General features: G+C 40.7%; 2 protein-coding genes across 2 annotated transcripts in view; one reads left to right on the top strand and one right to left on the bottom strand.

Annotated features, from left to right (window-relative positions):
- Positions 1–27,728, top strand: part of Plce1 (phospholipase C epsilon 1) — a 300,119-nt gene that overhangs the window by 239,051 nt on the left and 33,340 nt on the right. The window contains 6 exon segments of the mRNA XM_052713591.1: positions 9,468–9,575; positions 10,902–11,018; positions 12,191–12,349; positions 18,552–18,681; positions 22,473–22,594; positions 23,446–23,563. Coding sequence (XP_052569551.1) covers positions 9,468–9,575; positions 10,902–11,018; positions 12,191–12,349; positions 18,552–18,681; positions 22,473–22,594; positions 23,446–23,563 — 754 coding nt within the window.
- LOC128094971 (cytochrome b-c1 complex subunit 7-like) lies at positions 3,826–4,209 on the bottom strand. The gene is given in 1 exon segment (XM_052713601.1): positions 3,826–4,209. A coding segment is annotated over 1 exon segment (336 nt). The 3' UTR covers positions 3,826–3,873.

Raw genomic sequence — 27,728 nt, 5'->3', positions numbered from 1 at the left:
ATGGAAACATTAGGTTGCATAGACTTTTGCAAAGACTTATAACCTCTTCACATTGAAAACCCCTATCACCAGCTGCTGACCATTCTTGTCAGTTTGGCAGGCTTATCGGAGGAAGGAAGCAATTTCATGTTGCAGGTAACATATTGACTGCATAGCTCTCTTCAGGCCAAGGCAACATATCATAGACACAGTGGCGGCCAACCGAAGCTGATGGGCTTGGGATTCTAGGCCACAAACTACACTATGTAATAGGAAGATTCTATCTAGAGTCTTCATAAAAACTACTAAAATAGCACATTCCACTCTATTTTGTTGCAGAAACTCTAGTGGCCAGGACACCCCCAAAATGTATTGCTGTCATGTGGGAATACTTATATGTATTCTCAAATCACGCTGTGTTAGCTCTATCGAAGATAATTAGCTCCTTGTCTCAGGTAACTGCTTTAAGATAGTCTACAGATAAGTCTAGGAAAGATGAGAATGCTCCAAACAGATGTTACAAAGCTACATCTACAAAATTGTGTTAAGAGTCCCACTTCCAGGGCTGGAGAGATGGCTCAGTGGTTAAGAAAACGATTGCTCTTCCAGAGAACCAGGTTCAATTCCCAGCACCCACATAGCAGCTAACAACTGTCTATAACTCCAAGATCTGACACCCTCGCACAGACATACATGCAGGCAAAATACCAATGCACATAAAATAAAAATAAATAATTTTTTTTTTTTTTTTAAAAAAAGAGTCCCCCTTCCAGCCTTAGATCCAGAGTGGCCAATAAATGTTGTCCCATCTGCCATTTGCTGAAGAGGCTGAGAGATAATGTCAAAGTCAGTGTGCGAGAGTGGTCGTTGGTGCCTGCTGTGCCTAGGGAAGAGGGGAGCTTAGGGATTATTGGCTGTCTCTGTCCAGTTGTGATTCCAGGCTTAGATAACCAGGCAAATGCTTGGCAATTCCTTGCGTCTATTCTTCTTACATGCTACATTGCATAGTAAAGATGTTTTCTTAGGAGGAGGTATGTCTTGATTGGACATTGATTGACATAGATGTTTCATCAGCTCATTAAAGGGTCAAGGGTTTAATTCAGTTTCTTCACCTCTACTGACATTTCCTCAGAGTACTCTGTGATTCGCTAATTTCATTTTTTAAAAGAACAGGCCTCTAAGAGATAACAAAACATGACAAAATAAAATATAATAAGGTGAAACAAAAGCTATCATATCAAAGTTGGATACAGCAACCCAACAAGAGAGAAAGAATCCCAATAGCAAGCACAAGACTCTGAGATACACTTGTTCTCACAGTCAGGAGTCCCATAAAAATATTAAGCTAATAATAATGTTTATGCAGAGGATCTGGTAGACCCATGTAGACCCTGTGCTTGCTCCTTCAGTCTCTATGAACCCATACGCACCTTGCTTAGTTGATTCAGAGGGCCTTGTTCTGGCGTCCTCCATCCCCAATGGCTCTTACACTTTTTCTGTCCTCTCTTCCTTGGTATTTCCTGATCTCTGAGGGGAGGTATTTGATGGAGACCTTCAATTTAGACTCTCCTGCTCAATAATGTCTGGCTGTGTGTCTCTTCATCTGTTTCCATCTGCTGCTGGAGGAAGCCTTTCTGATGATGACTGGATACAGCACTGATCTATGAGTACAGCAGGATATCATTACAAATCATTTTGTTGATATTTTTCCCTTTAGGTCAGTAGTGTTCGGTTTTACTCTAGCTCTATGGGCTGTCTAGTCTCTGGTTGTTGGTTACCCAAGCAATGTCAGGTGCAGGTTCCTTCTTGTGGAGTGAGCCTTAGGTCAAATCAGACATTGGTTGGCTACTCCCACAGGTTTGGTGCCTCCATTGCCCTAGCATATTATGCAGGCAGAACAGATTGTACTTCAAAGGTTTTGTGGCTGGGTTGGTGTGTATGTTTCTCTTTCAGTAGCCTACAGAGTAACTTCCTGCACCAAAGACACTAGAACATAGAGGTGAGAGCTCCATGTGGACACCAGCTCAACTTTGCCATGTTCAATGAGTTCTATGGGAATTGTCCTCAGCAATGGGGCCCTGCTGTCAGTTTGCAGAGAGCTGTGTTTTGTTTAGCAACAGCCTGGGCTGTTTGGAGATTTCCCCTTGGCCAACAACTCAGTTGAATGCAACCTAGTCCCAAAATTGGAAGTCTTACCTGACTATAAGAGATGGCCAGTTGAGATTCTGTACCCCCATTATTAGGAATCCTCATTAGGATCACCTGCATACATTCCAAGAAGTTTTCTCTGTACTAGGTTTCCACAACACCCCTGAAAATCCCCCCCTCAATTCCAGCCATCTCTCTCTCCTTCCACTCCATCTCCCCCAATCGCCTGATCCCTGGCTCCTGTCCCAAACTTCCCATGGTTCACTTACAAAATATATTCTATTTCCCACTCCCAGGAAGATCCTTGCATGCCCCCCTAGAACCCTGTTGTTACCTAACCTCTCTTGGTCTGTGGATGTAGATTGCTTATCATTTACAACAGCTAATATACACTTATAAGTGAATACATAACATATTTATCTTTCTGTGTCTGGCTTACCTCACTCAGGATGTTTTTTTCTAGTTCCATCCATTTGCCTGCAAATTTCATAGTGTTATTTTTTTAACAGCAGAGTAATACTCCACTGTGTAAATGTACCATAAATGTACCATAATTTCTTTATCAATTCTTCTGTTGAGAGACATTATTGGTGAAATTATTAAGGCCACTCCACATAGTTAAAAGGAGATTTATTTAATGGCATAACTTACAAATTAAGGGATAGGTAGGTCACGGGGTCTGGGGAAGGTGTATCGCAGTCCAGCGGTGTTCTCTGGAGCTCTGCTTGGTCCACCTCCACCGTTCAGGGTCCCGGAGCAGAGAGCTCTGGCCCATCCAGATCTTGGGTCTCCAGGCGCCTCCCTTGGCCCTGCCTTGTAGGCGTGACAGTTGCCGAAGTCTCAATGGGGGTTGGAACTTCCAGATCAAAGCTGGAATGGCTACCCACTACAGGACATCTAGGTTGTTTCCAGTTTCTGGCTATTATCAATAGAGCAGCAATGAACATGGTTTGAACAAGTGTCCGTGTGGTAGGATGGAGCATCCTTTGGTTATATGCCCAAGAGTAGTATAGCTGGGTCTTCCTAACTTTCTGAGGAATTACCAAATAGATTTCCATAGTAGCTGTACAAGTTTGCACTCCCAGCAGCAATGGAGGAGCATTCCCCTTGCTCCACATCTTCATCATGAGCTGTCACTTATTTGTTTTAGCCATTCTGATAGGTGTAAGATGGAATCTCATAGTGGTTTTAATTTGCATTTCCTTGATGGCTAACATTTCTTTGAACATTTCTTTAAGCGTTTCTCAGCCATTTGAGATTCTTTTGTTGAGAATTCTCTATTTAGATCTGTACTCCATTTTTTAAATTAGATTATTTATTTTTTTATATCTAGTTTCTTGAGTTATTTATGTATTTTGGATGTTAGTCCTCTATTGGATTTGGAGTTGGTAAAAATCTTTTCTCATTTTGTAGTCTGCTGCTTTGTCTGGTTGCCTTACAGAAGCTATTCAGTTTCATGGGGTCCCATTTATTAATTGTTGATCTTATTGACTGTGCTATTGGTGTTCTGTTCAGGAAGTTGTCTCCTGTGCCAGTGCATTCAAGGCTATTCCCTCTTTCTCGTCTATCAGGTTCAGTGTATCTGGGTTTTTGTTTGTTTGTTTATTTTTTGTTTTTTTTTACAATAGACATTTATTTAAAGCAAGACAACTGCAGAGCAAATAATTCTTAAATTGTGATTCAGGTTGAAACAACTTCATAAAAACATGCTGAGACTAGGCACATCCACATATCTCAACTACAAGATCACTTCTTCGTCCATTCTTCTTTTCCTTTTCTTTCCCGAATAACCTCTTTCAGATAGGGTTCAAGGTAGAATTTGTCCTCCTCATATTTTGTCCACTGCTCTTTAGGCAAGATCTGATGCCTCATGATCAGGTCCAGGGCTCTCTTAATTTGAAACATTCTGTCATTATAAAGATCCTCAGGAAGCCTTCTTGTGGCTCCTTTCACGTCTTCAGTCTCGTATACTGTATCATCTTGTGTTAACCCCAGTTTGTTGAATCCTGCAGCATTATAGTACCATTTTCGAAAACCATCCAGTCACTTGCTTGACACTGCAACAGCAGGTCAGCCCACCATTTTGACCTTGTGTATCTGGTTTTATGTTGAGGTTTTTGATACACTTGAACTTGAGTTTTGTGCAGGGTGATAAATATGGATCTATTTGCATTTTTCTACATGCCAACATCCAGTTAGACCAGTACCATTTGTTGAAGAGGCTTTCTCTTTTCCATTGTATATTTCTGGCTTCTTTATCAAAAATCAGGTGTCCATAGGTGTGTGGATTTATGCCAGGGTCTTTGATTTGATTCCATTGAACAACATGTTTTTTTATGCCAATCCCATGCAGTTTTTGTTACTATAGCACTGTAGTACTGCTTGGAATCAGGGATAGTGATGCTTCTGGATGTCCTTTTATTTTTCAGGATTGTTTTAGCTATCCTGGATTTTTTGGTTTTCCGTGTCAAGTTTAGAATTGTCCTTTCAAGGTCTGTAAAGAATTATGTTGGAATTTTGATGGGGATTGCATTGAATCCGTAGATTGCTTTTGGTAGGATGACCATTATTATTACATTAATCCTACTGATCCGTGAGCCTGGGAGATCTTTCCATCTTTTGATATCTTCTTCAATTTCTTTCTTCAAAGACTTGAAGTTTTTAATCATACAATTCTTTCACTTGCTTAGAGTTACCCCAAGATAGTCTATATTATTTGAGGCTACTGAGAAAGGTGTTATTTCCCTGATTTCTTTCTCAGTCCATTTGTCACTTGTATATAGGAGGGCTACTGATTTTTTTTTTTTTTTTAGTTAATCTTGTAATCTTGTATCCAGCCACTTTGCTGAAAATGTTTATCAGCTGTAAGACTTCCCTGGTGGAATTTTTAGGGTCATTTATATATGTTATCATATTGTTTGCAAATAGCGATACTTAGACTTCTTCCTTTGTAATTTCTGTCCCCTTGATCTTCAGTTTCTTATGCTCTAGCTAGAACTTCAAGTACTATATTGAATAGATATGGAGAGACTGGCCAACCTTGTCTTGTTCATGGTTTTAGTGGAATCACTTTGAATTTCTTTCCATTTAACTTGATGTTGGCTATGGGCTTGCTGTAAACTGCCTTTATTATGTTGAGGTATGTCCCTTGTATCCCTAGTCTCTCCAGGACTTTTATCATGAAGGAGTGTTGGATTTCGTCAAAGACCTTTGCTGTATCTAATGAGATGATCATGTGGCTTTTTTCTTTCATTTTTGTTTATATGGTGGATTACATTTACTGATTTTCATATATTGAACTATCCCTGCATCTCTGGGATGAATCCTACTTGATCATAGTGGTTTATCTTTTTGATGTGCTCTTGGGTTCAGTTTACAAGTACATTATTGAATATTTTTGCATTTGTGTTCATGAGGGAAATTGGTCTGTAATTCTCTTTCTTTGTTGAGTTTTTATATGGTTTGGGTAACAGGGTGACTAGGGCTCATGAAATGAAATGGGCGATATCCCTTCTGTTTCTATTTTGTGAACTATTTTGAGGAATATTGGTGTTAGCTCTTCTTTGAACGTCTGGTAGAATTCTGTGCTAAAACTGCCTGACCCTGGGCTTTTTTTTTTTTAATGACTGCTTCTATTTAAGTAAGGGTTATAGGTCCATTTAAATTGTTTATCTGATCTTGATTAAACTTTGGTAAGTGGTAACTATCTATAAAATTATCCATTTATCTTAGATTTTCCAATCTGATGGAGTACAGGTTTTAAAAATATGTCCTTATGATTCTCTGGGTTTCCTTGGTGTCTGTTGTTATGACTCCCTTTTCATTTCTGATTTTGTAATTTGGTTATTCTCTCTCCATCTTTTAGTTAGTTTGAATATGAGTTTTTCAATCTTGATTTTCTCAAAGAGTGAACTCTTTGTTTCATTGGTTCTTTGTATTGTTCTCTTTGTTTCTATTTTATTGAGTTCAGCCCCAGTTTGATTATTTCCTGCAGTCTAGTTCTCTTGGGTGAGCTTGCTTCTTTTTGTTCTAGAGATTTCAGGTGTGCTGTTAAGTTGCTAGTATGAGATCTCTCCAATTTTTTTAAATAGGCATTTAGTACTATAAACTTTCCTCTTAGCACGGCTTTCATTGTGTCCCATAAGTTTGGGTATTCATTTTCATTGAATTCTAAAAAGTCTTTAATTTCTTTATTTCCATCTCGATCCATTGTCATTCAGTAGAGAGTTGTTCAATTTCCATGAGTTTGTATACTTTCTGTTGTTTTGATATCCAGCGCTAATCTGTGGTGGTCTGACAGGATGCAGGGAGTTATTTCAATTTTCTTGTATCTGTTGAGACTTGCTTTGTGTCCAAGCATGTGGTCAATTTGGAGAAAGTTCCGTGAGGTATCGAGAAGAAGGTACTTTTTTGGGGGTGGAATTATCTGTAAATATTTGTTAGGTTCATTTGGTTTATAATATCTGTTTGCTCCAGTATTTCTGTTTAGTTTTTGTCTGGATGATCTGTCCATTGGTAAGAGTGGGGTATTGAAATCTCCCACTATCAGTGTTTTTGAGTCAATATGTGATTTAAGCTGTTTCTTTTACAAACTTTGGTGCCCTGGTGTTTGGGGCATAGATGTTAAGAATTGAGCTGTCATCTTGGTGGATTTTTCCTTTGATGAGTATGCTGTGTCCTTCCCTAACTTTTCTGATTAGTTTTAGTTTGAAGTCTATTTTCTTAGATACTAAAATGGCTACACCCACTTGCTTCTTAAGTCCATTTGTTTGGAACATCTTTTTTCAATCCTTTACCTTGAGCTAATGTCTATCTTTGATGTTGAGGTGAGTTTCTTGAATGCAGCAGAAGGATGGATCCTATTTTCATATCCGTTCTGTTAATCTGTGTCTTTTTATTGTAGAAGTGAGACCATTGACATCGAGAGATATCAATGACCATTGATTGTTGATTCCTGTTATTTTGTTGTTGGTGGTGGTGGTGGTGGTGGTGGTGGTGGTGGTATATGTGTGTGTGTGTGTTTCTTTTCTTTTGATTTTTCTGGTATGAGATTATTTATTTCCTATGTTTGTGTGTGTAGTTAGCCTCCTTGTATTGGAGTTTTCCTTCTAGCACCTTCTGTAGGGCTGGATTTGTAGATAAATATTACTTAAATTTGACTTTATCATGGAATATCTTATTTTCTCCACCTATGGTGATAGAAAGTTTTGCTGGGTATAATAGTCTGGGCTGGCATTTATGATCTTCTAGAGTCTGCAGCACATCTGTACAAGCCCTTCTGACTTTTATAGTCACCATTAAGAAGTCAGCTGTAATCCTAACAGGTCTGTCTTTAGATATTACTTGGTCCTTCTCCCTTGCAGCTTTTAATATTCTTTCTTTGTTTTGTATGTTTACTGTTTTGATTATTATGTGGTAAGGAGACTTTCTTTTCTGGTCTAATATATTTGATATTCTGTATGCTTTTCGTACCTTTATTGGCATCTCCTTCTTTAGGTTAGGAATTTCTTTTCTATGATTTTGTTGAAAACATTTCCTGGGCCTTTGAGATGGGTTCTTCTCCTTCCTCTATACGTACTATTCCTAGGTTTGGTCCTTTTATAGTGTCCCAGATTTCCTGACTGTTTTGTATTTTCTTTGACCAATGTATCCATTTCTTCTATTGTATCTTTGACAACTGAGGTTCTCTCTTCCATCTCTTGTATTCTGTTGGTAAAGCTTTCCTTTGTAGTTCGAGTTCAAATTCCTAAATGTCTCATTTCCATAACTCCCACAGTTTGAGTTTTTTTTTTTGTTTTTTAATTCCATTTTCAATTTCAGGTCTTGAACAGTTTTACTTATTTTCTTACACTGTTGTGTTTTCCTGGCTTTCTTTCTTTTTTAAATTTTTTTCTTTTTATTAAGAGATTTTTCTATTCATTTTACATACCAACCACAGATTCCCCTCTCCTCCCTCCTCCTGCCCCCCAGCTTTCCCCCCTCAACCCATCCCCCATTCCTACTTCCTCCAAGGAAAGCACCTATGGTAAGACACTTTCCTGGCTTTCTTTAAGGTATTTATTAATTTCCTCCTTAAGGACCTCTCTCATCTTCATATACTTGGTTTTAAGGTTCTTTTCTTGTGCTTCAGCTCCTGAATATTGGAATATCCAGGACCTGCTGTGGTAGGATAGCTAGGCTCTAGTGAAGACATATTACCTTGGCTGTTATTGATTGTGTTTTTATGCTGGCATCTAGGCATCTGGGTTTGGACTGATTATAGGCCTAGGTGCCGATTTCTGAGTTTGTCTTTGTTAGGTGAGTGTTTTGTTCCTTGGTTTCTGTTTCTCCTCTGGATTTTCAGAGCGTATGATTGCCTGTTTTCCTGGCCTGCTCAGCTGCCAGGAAATGTTCACAGGGAATGTCTGCTGGTGTTGGAGGCTGGGTAACTGGGAAAAGTTGAGGGAAGGAAGGTTTGAGAAAGGTCTTTGTGACCCCTTGGGGATGGGGACAGAGAAGAAAGGGAGACTGCAGCAGGTTTCCAGCTGCAGAGCTAGGGATGATGACTGGGGGGGAGGGGGGAATGGAATCTCAGGAGCAGCAGGAGAGGTGTGGTCTGCCTTCAGCCTACTTGTTGCCCTGGGAGGAGCAGCGTTTGGGTTAGCAGGGAGTGCCTGCTGGAGCCAGGATCTGAGACAAAGCAACAAGTTGGGGAAGGAAGGTTAGGAAAAGAGGGTTTGTGGAATCTACAGGCCATGTGGGCAGGAATGAGAGAAAGCTGAAGCTGGTGTTCTATTTCAGTGCTAGGGTGGAGACTGGGGAATTGAGTCTGGTGGAACGGAGAGAGAGGAGAAAGTCTGCCCATGGCCTGTGGTTTACCAGAGGGTGCCTGCTAGAGTTGTGGGATAGGATACAGCTACAGAGGGATGGTCTGTGGGCTCCACAGGAGATGTGGGCAACAGGGAGGGAAGGCTGCAGCTTGTGTTCAGTTGCAGCACTAGGGACAAGACTGGGGGGTTGAGTGTGAGAGAACAGAGAGGCCTCTAATTTTAAGATGTTCCATTTCAAAGAATGAAAGATACTTTTAAAAATAAAAAAGAGAGAGATGACATGTTCTTACACCCACTTTACCTTCCAGCAGTCTTCATTTCTGATAAACACTCTTCTTACATTGATTTGTTCTGTCCATCCCAAGCCCATAATTATGGCCTTTGACCCAAATGCCAATTATCTGTTTTCCATTTAATATCTGTCTGCTACATCCATAAATGCAAATGCTGACTGATGTGAACTGTGTGTTTGGTTCAGTTTGAAGCTTTATCTCCTGGTGCTCATCTGGGGTGGATTCATTGATCACACAGGTCCTTTTGCAAGGATGCAGGAGCATAGAGCTGGACTGCTGGGATGGAGATGATGGCATGCCCATTATTTATCATGGACATACACTGACGACCAAGATCCCCTTCAAGGTAATGCTTCCCATCAGATCCCAGGGACGTTATCGTCATTAAGTTACTCATGCTACAAATTATACCTTAAGACATTTTCTGGGATTTGACCAAGAGCTCTTACTAGATCCCTATTCAGCTAAAGTTTTGATAACTGTTACCTCATGTTGGTACATAATGATATTGTTGCTATTTATTTTCACATGATATAATGATAAATAAAGACAGAGACCATTCTCTTCTCTTCCTGAAGAAATTAAAGGCCATTTATCCTGCTATCTTGGCTGACAAAGGAAGATGCCATGGAGATGTCCTGATGTCAGATGATTAAGTAATTACCATTAGAAAGTAACAAGAAGCAGTTCCACCTGGGAAGATCCATTATCCCGGAAGATTGTCCTTATTGGATTATTTTATATTCTACTTAGCTTATTAGTTTAGCTATGTAGTTATTTCTCCCTCAGATGGTCCTAAGCTACCTAACATCATTTTTCTCTGAGCTATACCAAGGCTGGGAAGGAATATTATGATTATTGGAGTAGTAGCTAAAATGCATTTTTTTCTTCAACTCATTTTCTACTTATCATTCATAAAGCTTTTGTACTGTATATTGGTGGGTGACTGTGTTTACAGATACACATTAAAAGATATGGTGTGAGCCATATTGCTACAAATAAAGTATTAACTGTTTCAATGTGTCTTAGGCTTCATTATATTGTATGCTATAACAAAAACAATGTCATTTACATAAGATATTCTTTCTTGATATTATACTATTTTTTTTTCAGTTCAACATAGTGATAGCTGTTCTTTATAGTATAAGAACAAGGCTCAATATGAATAGTTTGATGTCTTTATACAAAATAGCCTAGTCTCTTGATTAGTTTACAAACACATTTGGCCCTCCTTAGCTATGGGTTCTGCATCCATGGACTCAATCATACAACTATATATACAAAAATGGGCTAAAATTGTGTCTATAGTGAATTTGTAGATATTTTTTTCTTGTCATTATTTTAAAACAATGTGTTCACATTATACTGGGGATTTTCAGTATGTAGAGATTTTTTGAAGTACATGGGAAGATAGATCTATGGAGATCGTATGTAAATATTATGCTATTTTTATATGAGATCTTAAGCATCATATCGATTTCAGTATCTGCAGGGGTCCTGGAATTAATCTCCCACAGATCTAGAGAGATACCTATACTTTTGAAAAGATAAAAACCCCTTTTGTCCAGAATCTGCTGAATGCAACAATTAAGACACTTTCTGTGGCTCAGTACCAGCTTTCTGACTCCACTGAGCAGACACCTGACTCTAAGGAGCTGTTTGGCTCTTACAGGAAGTGGTGGAAGCCATCGACCGCAGTGCCTTCATCACCTCTGACCTGCCAATCATCATATCCATTGAGAACCACTGTTCATTGCCTCAACAACGAAAAATGGCAGAAATTTTCAAGGTGAGCTTCATCTAAGACACTATCATCTTTCAGTTGTTGGTATCTACATAGGGCAGATGTGGACCACAGCACAGCTGGACTTTAGCCATGAAGCACATTCTATTAGGATTCTACAGACCTGAAAAAATGGCATTGCTCAGAGAGCTTAGACATTTTCTAAGATGGTCCCTCTTTTCATCAGTGGGGATATAGGTATTGTTTTCCGGTCTCCTGACCGTTTCCAGGAAACCTCAGGAGGTAAGGATAGACCAACTCTCCAATACCCCTGACACTGGCAGGAGGAATACCAAATGTCACTTGGCAGTTGTACATGGAAAAACTAAACTGTATCGGGGAAAGTCACGTATTCCTGTGACCCACACTGCATTATAGAGATCCAAGTTAGCAAGTTAGACTGTGTTAATAGTAAGCTTCTTTATACAAGGGAAATGTAATGCAGACAGATTAAGGAGCAGATATTCCAAAAGACAACCCCCTTCTCCAGTAAGAGAAACATTCATAGAAATGTAGCTCTCATGAAAGGAGGGAACATGGAACATGGTAATGTCCTTCAATATGAATACCAGCAAAACTTTGGCTTTTCATATTGCCTTAGCCTGCACATGGAATTTTTTTTGTTCTTGTTTATTTAAAAATAATTAGAAATAAAAATTGCTGTGTTTTCTATCCTTATCTTGAGTGATCACCCTGTGTCTACCCTTCACCCATGACCTCCTTAAAAGAGACGTTCTTCTTTGGAGACCAGTGCTCATAAGTCCTTGTGAAAGTGGTATCTATTCTTCATCCATGGCTGGAGCAAATGCTCCCTGTAGCTTCTCATCTTTTCTGTTCACTGGGAATGAAACCATGTTTTTGCAAAACCACAGCCACTCATCAACTCTCCGCTTGCTTTCTTCTTTAATACATTGGACTTGGGAACATTTTCCTAAGTCATCACAGCTGGCTTCCTCTACAGACTGACCTAGGTCTTCCCGCTTGCCCTGAACACAACATCCCTTCCTTCCGGCAGGAAACTGCCAGGAGAATAAACAGCCTCTTCTTTAGTTCCTTTTCCTGGGATTTCTCAAACAATTCAACTAAGTTGAGCTATCCAGTATATTCAGGGGATGTAAATGTATTTATCAAGTAGGGGTGGAAGGCGTTGATGGTGTGTTTCCCTTTGTGCTTTGTAGAGTGTGTTTGGAGAAAAGCTGGTGGCCAAATTCTTATTTGAAACCGATTTCTCAGATGACCCAATGCTTCCCTCACCTGACCAACTTAGGAGGAAAGTGCTCCTTAAAAACAAGAAACTGAAGGCCCATCAGACGCCAGTCGACATCTTAAAGCAAAAGGTACTCCTCTCTGATTAAGCAAATTAGGAATATGCCATGGGGTTGGGACAAAGAAATTAATGTCATTTGGACTTTTCAAATGACTTGCTGCATAGCCAGGTTTTGAACCTTGAGATCCCTCAACTGATACACTTGATTTTGGAATTTCTGATTCATAGACCAATAGATTCCCTCATCCTATTGACCTAAAGTTTTATTTTGTGAATTGTACCCATGTGAAATGTACCTCCATTGTTTAATTTGTTCTAAGTGGGATGATGTGTGACTCCTGCCTCAGCCTCTTGAATACTGGAATTGAAGGTATGTGCTCCCAAGCCCACCTATACATTCCTAAGAACATTAAAAATCTTAGCACAAGTTGAAACACGTATAAGATATAATTTCTATATCCTGAAGGCCAACCTTTAGGGTTACCAGTCCTGTAATAGTTGGCATAGTCCTCTTTAGGGAGAGTGTGTGGGGGTCCAGTAGCAACATCCCTGAAATCCCAGTGTATCATGGCAGCATATTGATCACAAGGTACTTCCACTCACATCATGCAAGAGTTCTGTGCTTAATCCCCAGCCTATACTTATGGGTCCAGGATACTCCAGGAAGTATCTTCAAATGCTTTTTGCTTAAACATCAAGGCTTTTGAAAATGCACATATCCCTCATATTTTTCCTCTCATTTTAAAAAAGATGGTGCTTGTTATAATGGCCCAGGCTGACCTAGAAGTCCAGTCCTCCTACCTCAGAGCCTTGAATGCTGGGATCAGAGGTGTGAGCCTCTCATGCATATTATATTGGTTTGACTCTTTTTTGAGACAAGTCTTTCTGGATATCCCTGGCTTACCTTGAATTCACAGCAGTCCTCCTGCCTCAGCCTCTTGCATATTGGAATTGAAGGTATGTGCTCCCAAGCCTACCTATACATTCCTAAGAACATTAAAAATCTTAGCACAAGTTGAAACATTTATAGGACATAATTCCTATTATATTATTATTATATATAATATATTATATATAAGTAATATATAATATATTATTATTTATTTATATCTATATACCTACAGATATTATAGTTAAAATAGACCTCACTGCTGAATCAATCAGCCTTACTTCTAGACTTAATTTCTGTTGAAAAAGTCTGACTTTTTAAAATTCAGATAAGCATTATATTCTCACCCCTATGATGACCATCCTGCTCTTGAATTTTTACTTCAAGATCGACAGAGGTCAGGAAAGAGTGAGGGAAAAGAGGAGGAAGTGATGTCCGTCTTTGTAGGCATTTACCAGGTAGATACAATGGTGTTCCCGTGTCTCCTTTACGTTCTCAGGACCTGCTCTCAGGCGCTGCACATTCTTGAGTGCCCCTTTCAGTTGACCTCAGGCATCATACAAAGACGGTTGATGGGTGAGAGTTCTGCCTCTCTTTGAACAGGATTAAACAGAGCGTGCATGCCCCCACAACTGAACAGCCCTCATCAAATTACTCTGAAAGGATTTAAAATATTGTTTCCATTGAGCACCCATGGTGTGTGCCTGTAATTCTAGCTACTACGGGAGCTGGGACAGGATGATTACTTCAGCCCAAGAACCGGGGATTAACCTGGGAAACACAGTGAGACCCCTTTCTCTTTTAAAAAGAAAGGTGGTATACCAGCTCAGTGGTTCTCAGCCTGTGGGTCGAGACCTCTTTGGCAAATTTCTATTTCCAAAAATATTTGCATTAAGATTCATAACAGTAGTAAAATTACAGTTATGAAGTAGCAACGAAAATAATTTTATGGTTGGGGGTCACCACAACATGAGGAACTGTATTAAAGGGTCAAAAGCTTCTCCAGGAAACTGGTATTTGCTTCAGTTCCAAAAGCTGTAAGAACTGTACATGGGCTTTGTAATGAAGCTTTTTAACTAGATGTTAGCATGTGTATGTGTACTCTAACTGGCCTTCCTTAGATGTCTGTGACTGGCCACCCAGCAGGAAATGCTATTTCTTCCAAAACACTGTTCACTGAAACTATTTCTTTTCCTCCTTTTCCTCCTCCTCCTCCTTCTCTTCCTCCTCCTTCTCAATTTGTATTTTATATATTTTACTTTATTGTATACAGGTCCGTTGTAAAAACAAAAGGGGGAGCATAGGAGTAGGGTAGAAGAAGTAGTTAATATAGAATGCATTACCAAGTACAGATAACATAGATTATCACAGATGCTATGTGTATAAAAGGAAATCTGAAAGAATGCATACTGTTTCAGTGAAAGAGGGAGGGAGAAAGGGAGGGACAGATGGAGGAAAGGAGAAAGGGAGGGAAGGAGGGAGGGAAGGAGGGAGGGAGGGAGAGGTACTCGATAGATTGTGAAATGCTGCAGTAGAGATCATGACACCCTTTAGCACGTTTAATGAAGGCTGTGGAGCCCTGTGTTCTGAGTTGTGTTTGGCTAAGCTGCTGCTCCCAGGCTTGCCCTGCATTTTGTGGCTAAGCTCTCAGTTTTTCCATGCTAGCCATTAACACCCACAAAGCTCCCCTAAACCTACTTTAAGAAATCTGAGCCTACCCAGTGAACATTTAGCAGTCTAGGTGGACAGCACTGTAGAATATTTTATCTAGATGTGGACACAGCTTCCACAGAATCTTCCTTATTTGTATATTTTTATTACAAAGATAATACAACCACATTTTTAAAAAAATAGGGAATATGGGCTGATAGGATGGCTAAGCATGTAAAAGTACATGCCGTCAAGCTTGAAAGCCTGAGTTTCCTTCCCCAGCCTCATTTAGTAGAAGGAGAGAACCAACTCCCTAGAGATGTCCTTTGAACTCCATACACACTGTACCATAAATCTGAACACACACACACACACACACACACACACACACACACACACACACACTGTACAATAAATAAATAAATAAATAAATAAACAAATAAATAAATGTAATTTCTAATTTTTGTTAAATGTTTAAAAGTTAAAATTAGTGGCATGGTGGCACACACCTTTAATGCCAGCACTCAGGAGGCAGAGGCAGGCAGATCTCTGAGTTTGAGGCCAGCCTGGTCTACAGATTGAGTTCCAGGACAGCCAGGGCTACACAGAGAAACTCTGTCTCAGGAGAAAAAATTCATAACTTTGGTAATGTCCATATCTACAAGTCAGGAAGTCTGTCTTACTTAAGTTTCTATTGCTGTGGTAAAACACCATGACCAAAAGCAATTTTTAGAGAAAAGGGTTTAATCTAGTTTACAACTCTCAGGTCACAGTCCATCATCAATAGACATCAGAGCAGGAACTCAAGGCAGGAACCTGGAGGCAGATGCTGATGCAGAGGCCATGGAGGAGTGCTGTTTACTGGCTTGCTCCTCATGGCTTGCTCAACCTGATTTTTTATAATACCCAAGACCACCAGCCAAAAGGATGGCACCACCCACAGTGAGCTGGTCCCTCCACATCAGTCATTAGTCAAGAACATGTTCCATGGGCTTGGCCACAGGCTCTACAGGTTGTCTAGAAGCCAATCTGATGGGGACATTTTCTCAATTGAGGTTCCTTCCTCCCTAATGACTCCAGCTTCTGTCAGGTCGACATAAAACTAGCCAGCATAGAGTCCAAGAATGGAAATGAAAACCAACCATGTCTTTACTTTGTCTTAATTATTTACATTAGTGAAAGAGAGAGAGAGTTCACATGTGGAGGTCAAAGGACAACTTTCAGGAGTTAATTTTCTCTTTCCATCATGGGTTCCAGGAATCCAATTCAGGTAGTCATGTTTGTTTGGTTTTTTTGTTTTTTTGTTTTTTGGGTTGTTTGTTTGTTTGTTTGCTTGCTTTTTCGAGACAGGGTTTCTCTGTGTAGTTTTGATTCCTGTCCTGGATCTTGCACTGTAGACCAGGCTGGCCTCGAACTCACAGAGATCCACCTGGCTCTGCCTCCCGAGTGCTGGGATTAAAGGCATGCGCCACCGCCACCACCACCCGGCTTGGTAGTCATGTTTATATGGCAAGTGTTTTTACCCACTGAGCCATCTTGTCAGCTCATATCTTTATTTTCACTCACCTCTACCTGGAATTTAGCAATTTCTCTGATTATAAATATAGGGGGTTGGGCCGGGCAGTGGTGGTGCACACATTTAATCCCAGCACTCAAGAGGCAGAGGCAGGTGAATCTCTGTGAGTTCGAGGCCAGCCTGGTCTACAGAGTGAGTTCCAGGACAGGCTCCTAAAGCTACACAGAGAAACCCTGTCTTGAAAAACCAAAAAATTTTTTTAAAAAAAAGATAGATAGATAGATAGATAGATAGATAGATAGATAGATATAGGGGGAACCTCAGTAGCTTAGGCAATACCTAATGTATGTCTTTTTCACCAGGAGAAACCACAGAGTTTTCTTATTATCTCACAGATGTTGGTAATACTTCCAAGAATTATGTTCCTCCTATATTCAAAAATATCACTTGACCCACTATTATATGTTTTTAACATGTTTCCTAAAATTTTTTGTTTTAATGATTTATTTTATTTTTATCTTTAATTATTTGTGTACATGCATGTGTGTGTGTGTGTGTGTGTGTGTGTGTGTGTGTGTGTGTGAGAGAGAGAGAGAGAGAGAGAGAGAGAGAGAGAGAGAGAGAGAGAGCGCTTGTGCACATGACTGTAGGCATAGGTACCTGTGGAGGCCAGAAACATTAGATCTCCCTGGAGTTGAACTTACTATTTTCTAAAATAATTTCATATTATTTTATGTATATGAGTGTTTCTCTTGCATGTATGTTTATTCGCTGTGAGCATGCCTGGTGCATCCGATTCCCTGGAGCTGGAGTTATGAGTGGTTGTGACCACCACATGGGTGCCGGGAATCAAAACCAGATCTTTTGCAAAAACAAGTACTCTTAACTGCTGAGCCATCTCCCCAGCCCTGGAGCTGAACTTTTACATATGCACTCTTAACCACTGAGCCATCTGTCCAGCCCCAGGTTTCCTAAAATTTCTGAGCCTGTTTTGTTATTTTGATTTATAGTTCAGATAACGTCTGTTGAAAAAAGTGTTTTCTAAACTAGCAACTATTCTTTTGGTCTGCTTGTCCACAGGGATTCTAGCATTGTTCTCAAGGTCAGAGGACTTTCAATATTATTTTAAGACAGAAAAAAAAAATAGTTTCTTAGCTGAGACTTCCTGCTCTAGAGTTGATGGGCTGTTTTACTCAATCCCTTGGGACTGATGCTAGTTTTCCAAACATCAGTGTTTTCTCTCGCAGGACTTCCAGAGAGCCTAGGAATCTGGACACCACACACAAGTTCCTTGTGATTGTTTCTAAAAGCTCCCAGGTTCTTCAAGGATGTTGATATTTACCTAAAAAGCTGTATCTAGAGTTTTTAGGGTCAAAGACCCTTAGGCTGTGGCATCCCCCACAAACGAAGCTCAACCACTGGTTCTCAGTGTGCCAATTAGAAATACATGTAATGCTGTTAAGCGATAAGGAGAGATGCACTCAGTGTGGCTCCCCTGGGAGAAAGAACAGATGGAGGAACTCAGGGACCCCAAGTCCATCTTCAGCGCACTGGCAGGAGCTCTAGCTTTAAATGGAAGGCAAGAGGTGTGCACTGTTAAACTAGGCCGGGCCAAGGTGTGGTCGAGCTCAGCATTGTCTTGGCACTGGGCCTGTCAGGTGGTCCAAAGAAGTCCTTATTCCTTGAAAGACAATGAGATTTTTGGGAAGAGTACTGCTGATTCAGGGAGCAGTCTCTCATCGAGGATACCTGCCCTCATCTGGGGGGGGAGGGGCGCGTGTATGTGTTCAGTGAGGTTCTACTGTTCTGGGAATTCAAGGTGACTTAAGAGGAAAGGTTAAGGACAGTGAGTTATCCCTGTTCCTTAGCCTTGATGGGAGATGAGACAGGTTAGGTAGACACTGCTTGAGTGACTATCATGCCTGTGTGCCAAGGGAAGCAGTTAATTCCAAGTAAAGAAGACAGACACAAACTGAAATTCAAGAGGCTATGCCGGTTTTCGTTATCTGTGGGCCCAAATGAAGAGTCAAAGCCTCAAGCGAGAGCCTGTTTTACACCAACATTTCTATTGCATCCAGATACTTTCTTCCTCTCTCAAATGAACCCACAGGGGCAATCTGCTTTTATAACCCTAATAAGTGCTAGGTAGTGCTTTTAAAGGGTTAGGTGGAAGCTCAGTAGGTTGCATTGCCGTCTTTAATTATTACTGTCTTACAGGCTCATCAGTTAGCATCCATGCAAACACAGGCTTTCACTGGTGGGAACGCCAACCCCCCACCTGCTAGCAACGAGGAAGAAGAAGATGAAGAGGATGAATATGATTATGATTATGAATCCCTTTCCGATGGTAAGAGAAACAGAGCCTGCTTCTGTGAGCTGGGAAATGCTTAGGTGATTTTTCTTTTTCCCAAAACATAAATCTGGAACTGTACAGATAAGCAAGAGAGATTATTTTAATAATGTCTGGGAGTTTGAGAGTCCAGTCACTTAGTGAGGACCAAGGAAGAACAGGGGCTCTGCTAAGCATCACAGCCACACTCCAGGAAGAGAAGGACAGCACAGGAAGCAATGGGGGGTGGGGGTCATTCCTAAAATGGACTTGTAGAGGAAGAGATGGAATAATAGGAAAAAGCCGAATTTTCAGCCTTTGAGTTCCTGAAGTGGGAGAAGCTCTGGGCAGACTTTTCAGAGTGTGCCTAAATCCTCTCTCTCCTGCGACATCCGCAGGGGACAGCTTCACTGCCCTGAGCTCTCTTCCTCATTGCCATACTGTCCCTCTGGCAGTCTGGCACCAAGAAGAGGAGCAGCACTTTCCTTCCTCCCTGTTCTCAGATTACTAAACCAACAAGACATTTCCTTCCGGCCCCACCAAAGAGAAGAACATGAGCGACGACTAATGACACAATTTTTAAAAGTCAAATAAATCATGTTAACTCACGGTTACTAGTGAAGCATTCTTCTCAAGCCAGAATTGCACGTAATTAATCTCATTAGCAGGAGATTACAAAATGTTTTCTCCTGCAACATTACTGACAGTGGGCTTTCACTTTGCTGACCTCTAAAAGGCAACAGCATTCCCATGAGAAAATGCCAAACTTTTTTTTTTTTTTTTTTTAAATGAGACAGCATCTCTTTTGTTTGGCCCTGACTGGTCTGGAAGTCTTGTTCCTCCCGATTTCACTTCCTACATAGCATTATATATTGGGTTGAAGGTTTGGCTCAGTGGTAGAGCATTTGCCTCATACAGCAAAGGCCCTGTGATCCCTGGCACACACACGCTGCTTAGGGCAGACTATTTGCTAAATGTGTAGTTGTCCCCACACTGTAACCATTTACTATTGATGTAAAGACCACTGAGCCACCTCCACATATCAGCTTCCCATACTCAGGTTTGTTTCCAGTCATGTTTCAGTTCAAAGCCATCATTACTGGTGACAGTCTAGTTGTGTTCCGACTTAAAATATAATACTAAGCAATATCCATTTAATATTTAGCCTTCATAATAGTTGATTATTTCATGCCATCAGTTAAAGGCCCACTTATTTGATCTGAAATGCCATGAGGTAATAAAAAGAATACAATTTGAATGGAGTCAAGACAATTTATTATCATCCTAGTCCTAAAAAGTCATGAAAATGCAAAAAGTTTTATACTGACACATTTACTCCCATGAAATGCCCCCATAGCAAAACAAATTGATTCAGAGATTAAATGAAAAAATATTCCTAAGAAATCAGCCAGTCTGCTGCCTTTAATCCCTGCACTTGGGAGGCAGAGGCAGGCAGATCTCTGTGATTTCGAGGCCAGCCTGGTCTACAAAGTGAGTTCCAGGACAGCCGGGGCTACATAGAGAAACACTGTCTCAAAAAATTTTTTAAAAAAGAAAAGAAAAGTAAAAAGAAAAAAAGAAAGAAAAGAAAAGAAATCAGCCAATCCAGATGTTATTTGTTCCTGTAATAAGTTGGTCCACCAAAATATAAATTCTTCTCAATCATTAATTATTCTTGGACCTTTTTGTACTTTAGAGAACAGGAATTTGAGCTTTTTAAATTATTGTTCTCAGTATTTATTTATTTATTTGCAAATAGAAAAAAGGAACAGAAGAGAGAAAGATCTTTCTGGTTTAGTTTTGTGCAGGGGAGTAAAATTTAACTCTGCTCCCCACTGAATTTTTAAATTAGTTGTATGCATTGTTTAAAGCTGGGGTAGAGTATTTGTTGAAAGTGGAAGCCCACCAGGCTCTACTCCTAAGGTGTGAGACTTTGGACAATGACTTTTCACCACTATGAACAATAAGTCTCTCTGATACATCATGAAAAAGTTCTATCCAGTGTTTGGTGATGCTCCTTCCCCCCACCACACACACACACACACACACACACACACACACACACACACACACACACACTTCCAACACAAACGTCTGGGATCTATGACAGCTGAAGGACACTGTCATGGTTATTTTCCATTTCACTTAAAAGATCCCTCTGGCCAGCTGACTTCCAAATAAAATAGGCCTTGAAGTTATGGCATGCCTTGTAAAGTTTGTCCTATGACAGCTTACATAGGCAACCGTTAAATGCCTTAGCAAGCGTATGGTTTTGATGGTAGTTGCAATGCCTCTCTCATTTCTCTGAGTTTAATTAAAGCCATATCAGAAATGTTACAGTCTTCACTAACTAGTAATATGGGTGGGCAGCTTATGGCATGATTAGCATTAACAATGTTCGCTTTTTTTTTTTTTTTTTGAGACAGTGTTTCATACAGCCCAGGATGTCCTTAAATGCTCTATGTAGTTGAAGATGACCTTGAACTCCTGATCCTTTTGTATCCACTACCCTAGGACCAGGATTGGCTGTGTTTCCTTTGTTGCTAGTCCTTATATCTATGACAGTGAAAATATTAGGTCTCTGAGACACTTCCTGTTTCACTCATCTTGTGATCTAACCTGTTCTTTACTCCACACCTTCATTGGATGTCTCTGGCTCGGTCTTAATTCTCCTCACCTGTATTTTCCTTCTGGTTCTGTCTCTCTGTAGCAGATGTCCTTACTGCTTCCCCTGTTGCTAACAGTCAGGAAGGTAAACACCGTTTGAACCCGGTATTTTAACTGCATGGATGTCCGCATTATGTCTCTACTGTCTTGGGTCTGATTAGCATGGAGTTGTGACACTTCTGTGCGTAGAAATGCAGTGACATTGTTGATCTCTTTGGTAAGCTGCATGGCCCTGATTTGCTATAAGGATATTTTGGTCTAAGTATTTGTGGTCCAAAAAGATAGTAAAATCTGGAATGAGATATTAGTTCTCTTGTTTTTCACTTTTAAAGAGTATAATCATAACATACTTCTTAGACTTTTACATTTGTTCTAGAGATGCCAAACATGGCAAAAATCTAAGATTATCTACCATACTTAGAAATATTTGCATTCTTGGGACTGGAGAGATGGCTCAGTGGTTAAGCACTGCCTACTCTTCCAAAGGACCCAGGTTCAATTCCCAGCACCCACAAGGCAGCTCACAGCTGTCTGTAACCTAATTCTGTGGAATCTGACACCCTATACAGATATACATGCAGGCAAAACACCAATGTACTAAAAATAAATAAATTTTAAAAAATATATTTGCAGTCTTAAGATTATAACTAAAAAAAAAAAAAAAGAACAATCATGAAGACTTTACTTTCCAATTAATTTAAATTGGGGAAACTTTGCATCGCGCATAACAATAAGTCTTCTCCCATGAAGACTGGCTTTGACATTTCAAGAAGCAAATAGCCTCATTTCGAGGGAAGGCTGGTTACCTCATGAATGCACCGCCTAGAAGTGCTTCAACCCTAGATCTTCCCCAAACCTGTGGCCGTCAGCCTCTTGACATAGGATACAACCAGCTGTGCATGATGAGCCTTCCAGTTTAGATTATGTCTGTATGGTACCAAAACTACTGGTAAATGAGACCATGAAACCTAAGCTCAATATATAGCCCAAGTTTTAAAACTGTGCTTCAAGCCATCGTTTTAATAATGTATAGCCAGGACCTCAGCCTTGCAGATACGTGCAGGTGACTGGATACCCTCACCCAAAGTGCCGAAGGGACGCATTTGGTTCTCTTTCACTGAAGCCTGATAACTCATTTTCAGACAATATTCTGGAAGACAAACCTGAAAACAAATCATGTGTTGACAAGCTTCAGTTTGAGTACAATGAAGAAATCCCCAAGAGGATAAAGAAAGCAGATAACTCTTCTTGCAATAAGGGAAAGGTAAGAGATGGCTTTTCTTTACTTGATTTTTGGTATTCTGTCACTTTCAGCTGGGACTCTCCTCCCCTCCCTTCCTTCCTCACTCAATTTCCCTCAGGTGCCAAAGACCACACGGAGATGTTGTGGGACACCTGCCTGTCACTTGTTATTACTTCACCCAGCCAATAACTACTGGAGGTATATGCGTGGCAGGCACTGGAGTGGTACAGGGGATGGATGGTTTAGGAGTAGAGACAGACCTGTAAGTCATGTTTGTAGATAAGTAAAAAGCTTAGTGATCTCACTGTGTAATCAGAGGATTGAGGATGGACTCTCATGGAAGACGCTGTTTAAAGTTTTGCCCAAGTCTACAGAAACAGGGCATTCAGACCAAGAGGACAACTTGGTTGTTCAAGAAATTGTAAGAAGCTTTAAAATCATTTACACCAAGAAGATAAAAGGAAGGTAGATTATGAAGAGTTAGCAAGAATAACACAGACCAGAAAGACACATGAGGCACCCAGGCCTCACTCTCAGGTGCCTCACAGCCTACGGACACTGAAAAAAAAAATCTATTCAGACAGCTGCAGTGTCAAAAATTTGAGCCAAAGCTCATAAATCACCAACCCTCTATGAGTTCAACAAATGTGTATAGACTACTCTGTGTATAAGATAATGGATTCTGTCCTGAGAGACATGAAGGATGAATTAGACACTTCCCTTTCCCTCAGAAAGGTGCTGGCGTACGAGTGTGAAGACATGCTGAGTAAGGGGAAGTTAGCAACGTGGGAGAAGTATAGAGAAAGTGCTTTGGGGAGCCAGAGCCAGGGGACTCCACCTTCTGGTAAAACGGTGTCATTTTCCCTTGAAAGGTGTATGACATGGAACTGGGAGAGGAGTTTTACCTCCCTCAGAACAAAAAGGAAAGCAGGCAGATTGCACCGGAGCTCTCTGATCTCATCATCTACTGCCAGGCAGTAAAGTTCCCGGGTAAGAGGAGTCGATATCATCGCTAATATTAAAAGTTACTGAAGGATAAAAGTGCACTCTTTGTCTAATGGGGCACTATGAATACTGAAGAATAACTGAATTGTGTGACTGAAATAATTTCCACAGACGATTTCTGACTTTTCATAATAGTTCTCCAAGGGCAGTGGATTTCCACTTGTATTTTTCAAACGATTTGTTGTTTTTATTTTATGTGCTTGGGTGTTTTGTCTATGTGGATATATGTGCATCGTGTGTGTGTGTGTGTGTGTGTGTGTGTGTGTGTGTGTGTGTGTGTGTGCCTGGTGCCTTCAGACACCAGAAGAGAGCACTGGACCCCTTAGAACTGGAGTTATGGACAGCTGTGAGCTACCACAGGAGTGCTGGGAACTGAACTCAGGTCTTCGACAAGAACAGCAAGGGCTCGTCACTGGTCAGTTCGGGGTACATGCCTTCCCTTTGTCATTCTCTCACCAGCCACTGTGTTTGGGAGGCATCTACAGTAAACCAGCACCAGAGGCTTCCAGACTGGCTTCAGTCTGAGATTTCTTCAGAACCTCCAGAAGAAGTGTTACTGTTTCTCACCGAGTTATTTTCCCAAACCTTAACCAACCCCTGTGACCTCAGGGCTGCAGTATTCTGAATGTCTGGTGCTGGGAGGATTGCCACAAATTCAAGGCTTGCCTGCACTACATAATCCCATGCCTGAGCTGTGGAGTTGAGGCTCTGCCCAAACCACTCAATAGGAGTTGTGGGAAGGGAGAAAGTTTTCCCACTTGGCCATTTCTAGAAACACAAAGAACTTAATGTGATGAGCTGCTTCAAAAAAATGTATTCAGCTGGGCGGTGGTGGCACATGCCTTTAACCCTAGTACACAGGAGGCAAAATCAGGCGGATCTCTGTGAGTTCCAGGCCAGCCTGGTCTACAGAGCTAGTTCCAGGACAGCTAGGGCTGTTACACAGAGAAATCATTTCTCAAAAAAAAGTGTATTTAATTCATTTAGTAAATGATAGATCTATGACTCTGAAGCCTGTCTGTCTCCAAAGTCCCTTCCTGAATAACATCTACTCTGCCTTCTCATCAGGGTGTATTATCCACCAAATTATGTGTCCCAAAATGAAGACCAAAAGGTAAAAAAAGCTAAGAATAAGTGAAAAGGTAGAATCAGCAAAAATAATCTCATACAAACAAACAAAAAAGAAAAACAAAGAACAAAACTCTTGTGCCCAAGATTTCTGAGGAGGGGAAAGAGCTAGGACTGGATGGAGGATCTGTCTGAATGTTAGTATTTAGGGCATAGAAAGTTGGCCTGGACAGAAGAGTCAGAATGCCAACCCTCACCTTTTCAAGATGTGCTGAACTCATTCCCGGCAAACATCACTTCTCACACTGCACCTGGTGAAGAGGACAGAGATGTTCAGCGACTATCTTATATAATGTTGGAGATTTAGGTCTTTTGTTTTGTTTTTTTGTTTTTTTTCGAGACAGGGTTTCTCTGTGTAGCTTTGCGCCTTTCCTGGAACTCGCTCTGGAGACCAGGATGGCCTCGAACTCACAGAGATCCGCCTGGCTCTGCCTCCCGAGTGCTGGGATTAAAGGCGTGTGCCACCACCGCCCGGCGAGATTTAGGTCTTAAGATCCTAGTGTCCATCTTACATGCCCTATGAAAAAAAATCAGAATTTTCTTAATTTTAAGTTTTCTTCCAGAAACTATAAAATGCTTGGCAGTTGCTACTGCTCATCTGCTAGCAAATTCTGTTGAAGGGGATATGAATGAATGAATGTGGAGCAACTATTTCAAAACATACAGGAAGGTAGCATTTGAATTTAATTTTATGTGGTTAGAGAGATGGCTCAGCAATTAAGAGTACTTGCTGCTCTTGCATAGGATCCAGGTTTGGTTCCCACAACCCACATTAGATGGCTCTCAACCACCTCTAATTCCAGCTCCAGGAGATCTAATGCCTTCTTGTGGCCTCTTTGGGCACCAGGCATTCACATGTCACACATATACACAAGAAGGCACACATACATACACGTAAAATGTTAAAATTTTAGTTTCACAGGGCATGATTTATGTCACATAAGTAAGTATGCCCCGGTCGTACTCAACACCAGTGATGCTTATTTCATTGTAGAGGAGGAAAGTTAACCTGTCAGCATCAGATCAAGTGTGAGGGCTGTACTGTTCAAGAATCAACACAAGCCTGTAATCCCAGCACTCAGGTGGCACAGCCCAGAGAACTGCCACAGGTTCAAAGCCAATGTGGTCTAATGTAGTGAATTCCAGGCCAGCCTGAACTGTAGAGGGAGCCCCTGTCTCTCAAAAAAAGAAAATCACTATTGCTTCATGTTTCATTCTTTATAAATACAGGTAACACTAGAAATACAGAAACAACTCAACTAGCTTTGTCTTTTCTCAGGATTGAGTAAACTGGGAGCACAAATTCTCATGGATATTTCAATTCAGTGGGAAAGATAAAGTTATACCAAATAGAGAATTGTGATAGTGTCCAGGGGCCATTTGGCCCAACTCCTGACTTGAAGTGCAGGATAAACATATATTTGGTTTTTGTTTGTTGGTTTGTTTTGTTTTTTTGTTTTGATTATATAGCTTTGACTGTCCTCTATGTAGACCAGGCTGGCCTTGAACTCATAGAGATCCACCTGCCTCTGCCTTCTGAGTTTAAACACATGGCTATTGTTCCTGGTATATTGTTTTAAAACACTTACAAAGCACATACTCTTTTTTTTTTAAGATTTTATTTTTATTTAGGGCTGTGTGTGTGTATGTGTGTGTGTGTGTGTGTGTGTGTGTGTGTGTGTGTGTGTGTGTGTGCTAGCACTCGAATGTTCGTGTTTCACACTGCCCCAGGAGATATATTGTGGTGATACATTGTGTACCCTAATAAACTTGCCTGAGGATCAGAGGACAGAACCAACCACTAGATTAGACATAAAGGTCAGGCACTGGTGGCACACACCCTTAATCCTATCACTCGGGAGGCAGAGATCTGTCTGGATCTCTGTGAGTTCAAGGCCACACTGGAAACAGAGCCAGGCAGTGGTGGCACACACCTTTAATCCCAATACTAGGAAACACACATGCCTATAATCCCAGGAAGTGATGTCTGGACAGAGAAAAGTATATAAGGCATGAGGAAACAGAAACTCACCCTCTTTAGACTGAGGATTTCGTAGAGGTAAGAACTAGTGGCTGGCTGCTCTGCTTCTCTGATCTTTCAGCTTTGATCCTGATATCTGGCTCTGGATTTTTTTTAATTAAAAGACTGTCTAAGATTTGAACAACAGAAGAGGGCCTCATATCCTCAGAGCTGGAGTTACAAGCAGTTGTGAGCCACCGGATGTGGGTACTGGGAACTGTCGTCTGCAAGAGCAGCAGGTGCTCTTAGCCACTGAGCCATCCATCCCTCTGACCTGACAGAGCACATACTCTTTATGTGCTGTTTGTTAGCAATTGGAGTTTCTCTACCCTGTCTATAATTTTATAGCCTTTCTCAGAACAATTAAAATTATGTTCTCGGAGTCACTGTTATAATAACTTCTAAAAATTAACCGTTATTATAATTTTTCTGATGTCCATGAGGAAATTATAAAATGCTTATTTTGTTGCCTTGTTGGTTTTGTGTTTGATAAATTAATAAGTTGACTTAGCAGTTTCAGTGAATCTCATTTTTCAGACTTATCTAATCTGGTCCCAGGAGCAAAGACCTATAGTCCAGCTGCTTCAGAGGCTTAGGAAGGATTGTGAATTGGAAGCTTGTCTACATATGATTTCAAGGCCATGCTAGGCAGCTAAAAATGACCCTTTCTCAAACTTCAAAACAAAAGTGGGGGTTATTGGCTCAGTAAACTTTCTGGGCATTTGTAAAGAATCAAGATTCAATTCCCTGTGCTAAAAGATTAAAACACACACACATAAACAAACAAAATACCCAAAACCTTCAGAGTGCATGGTAACCCAAGCCCCGCTAAGAGTAAAATAACCCAGCAAGGGAGTGGTAGTGCACACCTTTAATCCCAGTACTCGGGAAGCAGAAGCAGGTAGATCTCTGTGAGTTCCGGCTAGCCTGGTCTACAAAGCAAGTTCCAGGACAGCCAGAACTGTTACACAGAGAAAACCTGTGTCAAAAAAAAAGGTAAAA

This window comes from Peromyscus californicus, unplaced genomic scaffold (assembly GCF_007827085.1).
Source record: "Peromyscus californicus insignis strain IS unplaced genomic scaffold, ASM782708v3 Scaffold_4__1_contigs__length_199733344, whole genome shotgun sequence".
NCBI classification, from domain to species: domain Eukaryota; kingdom Metazoa; phylum Chordata; class Mammalia; order Rodentia; family Cricetidae; genus Peromyscus; species Peromyscus californicus.
The sequence above is the reverse complement of the archived record's forward strand: the minus strand, read 5'-3'. Positions and strand labels throughout refer to the sequence as shown.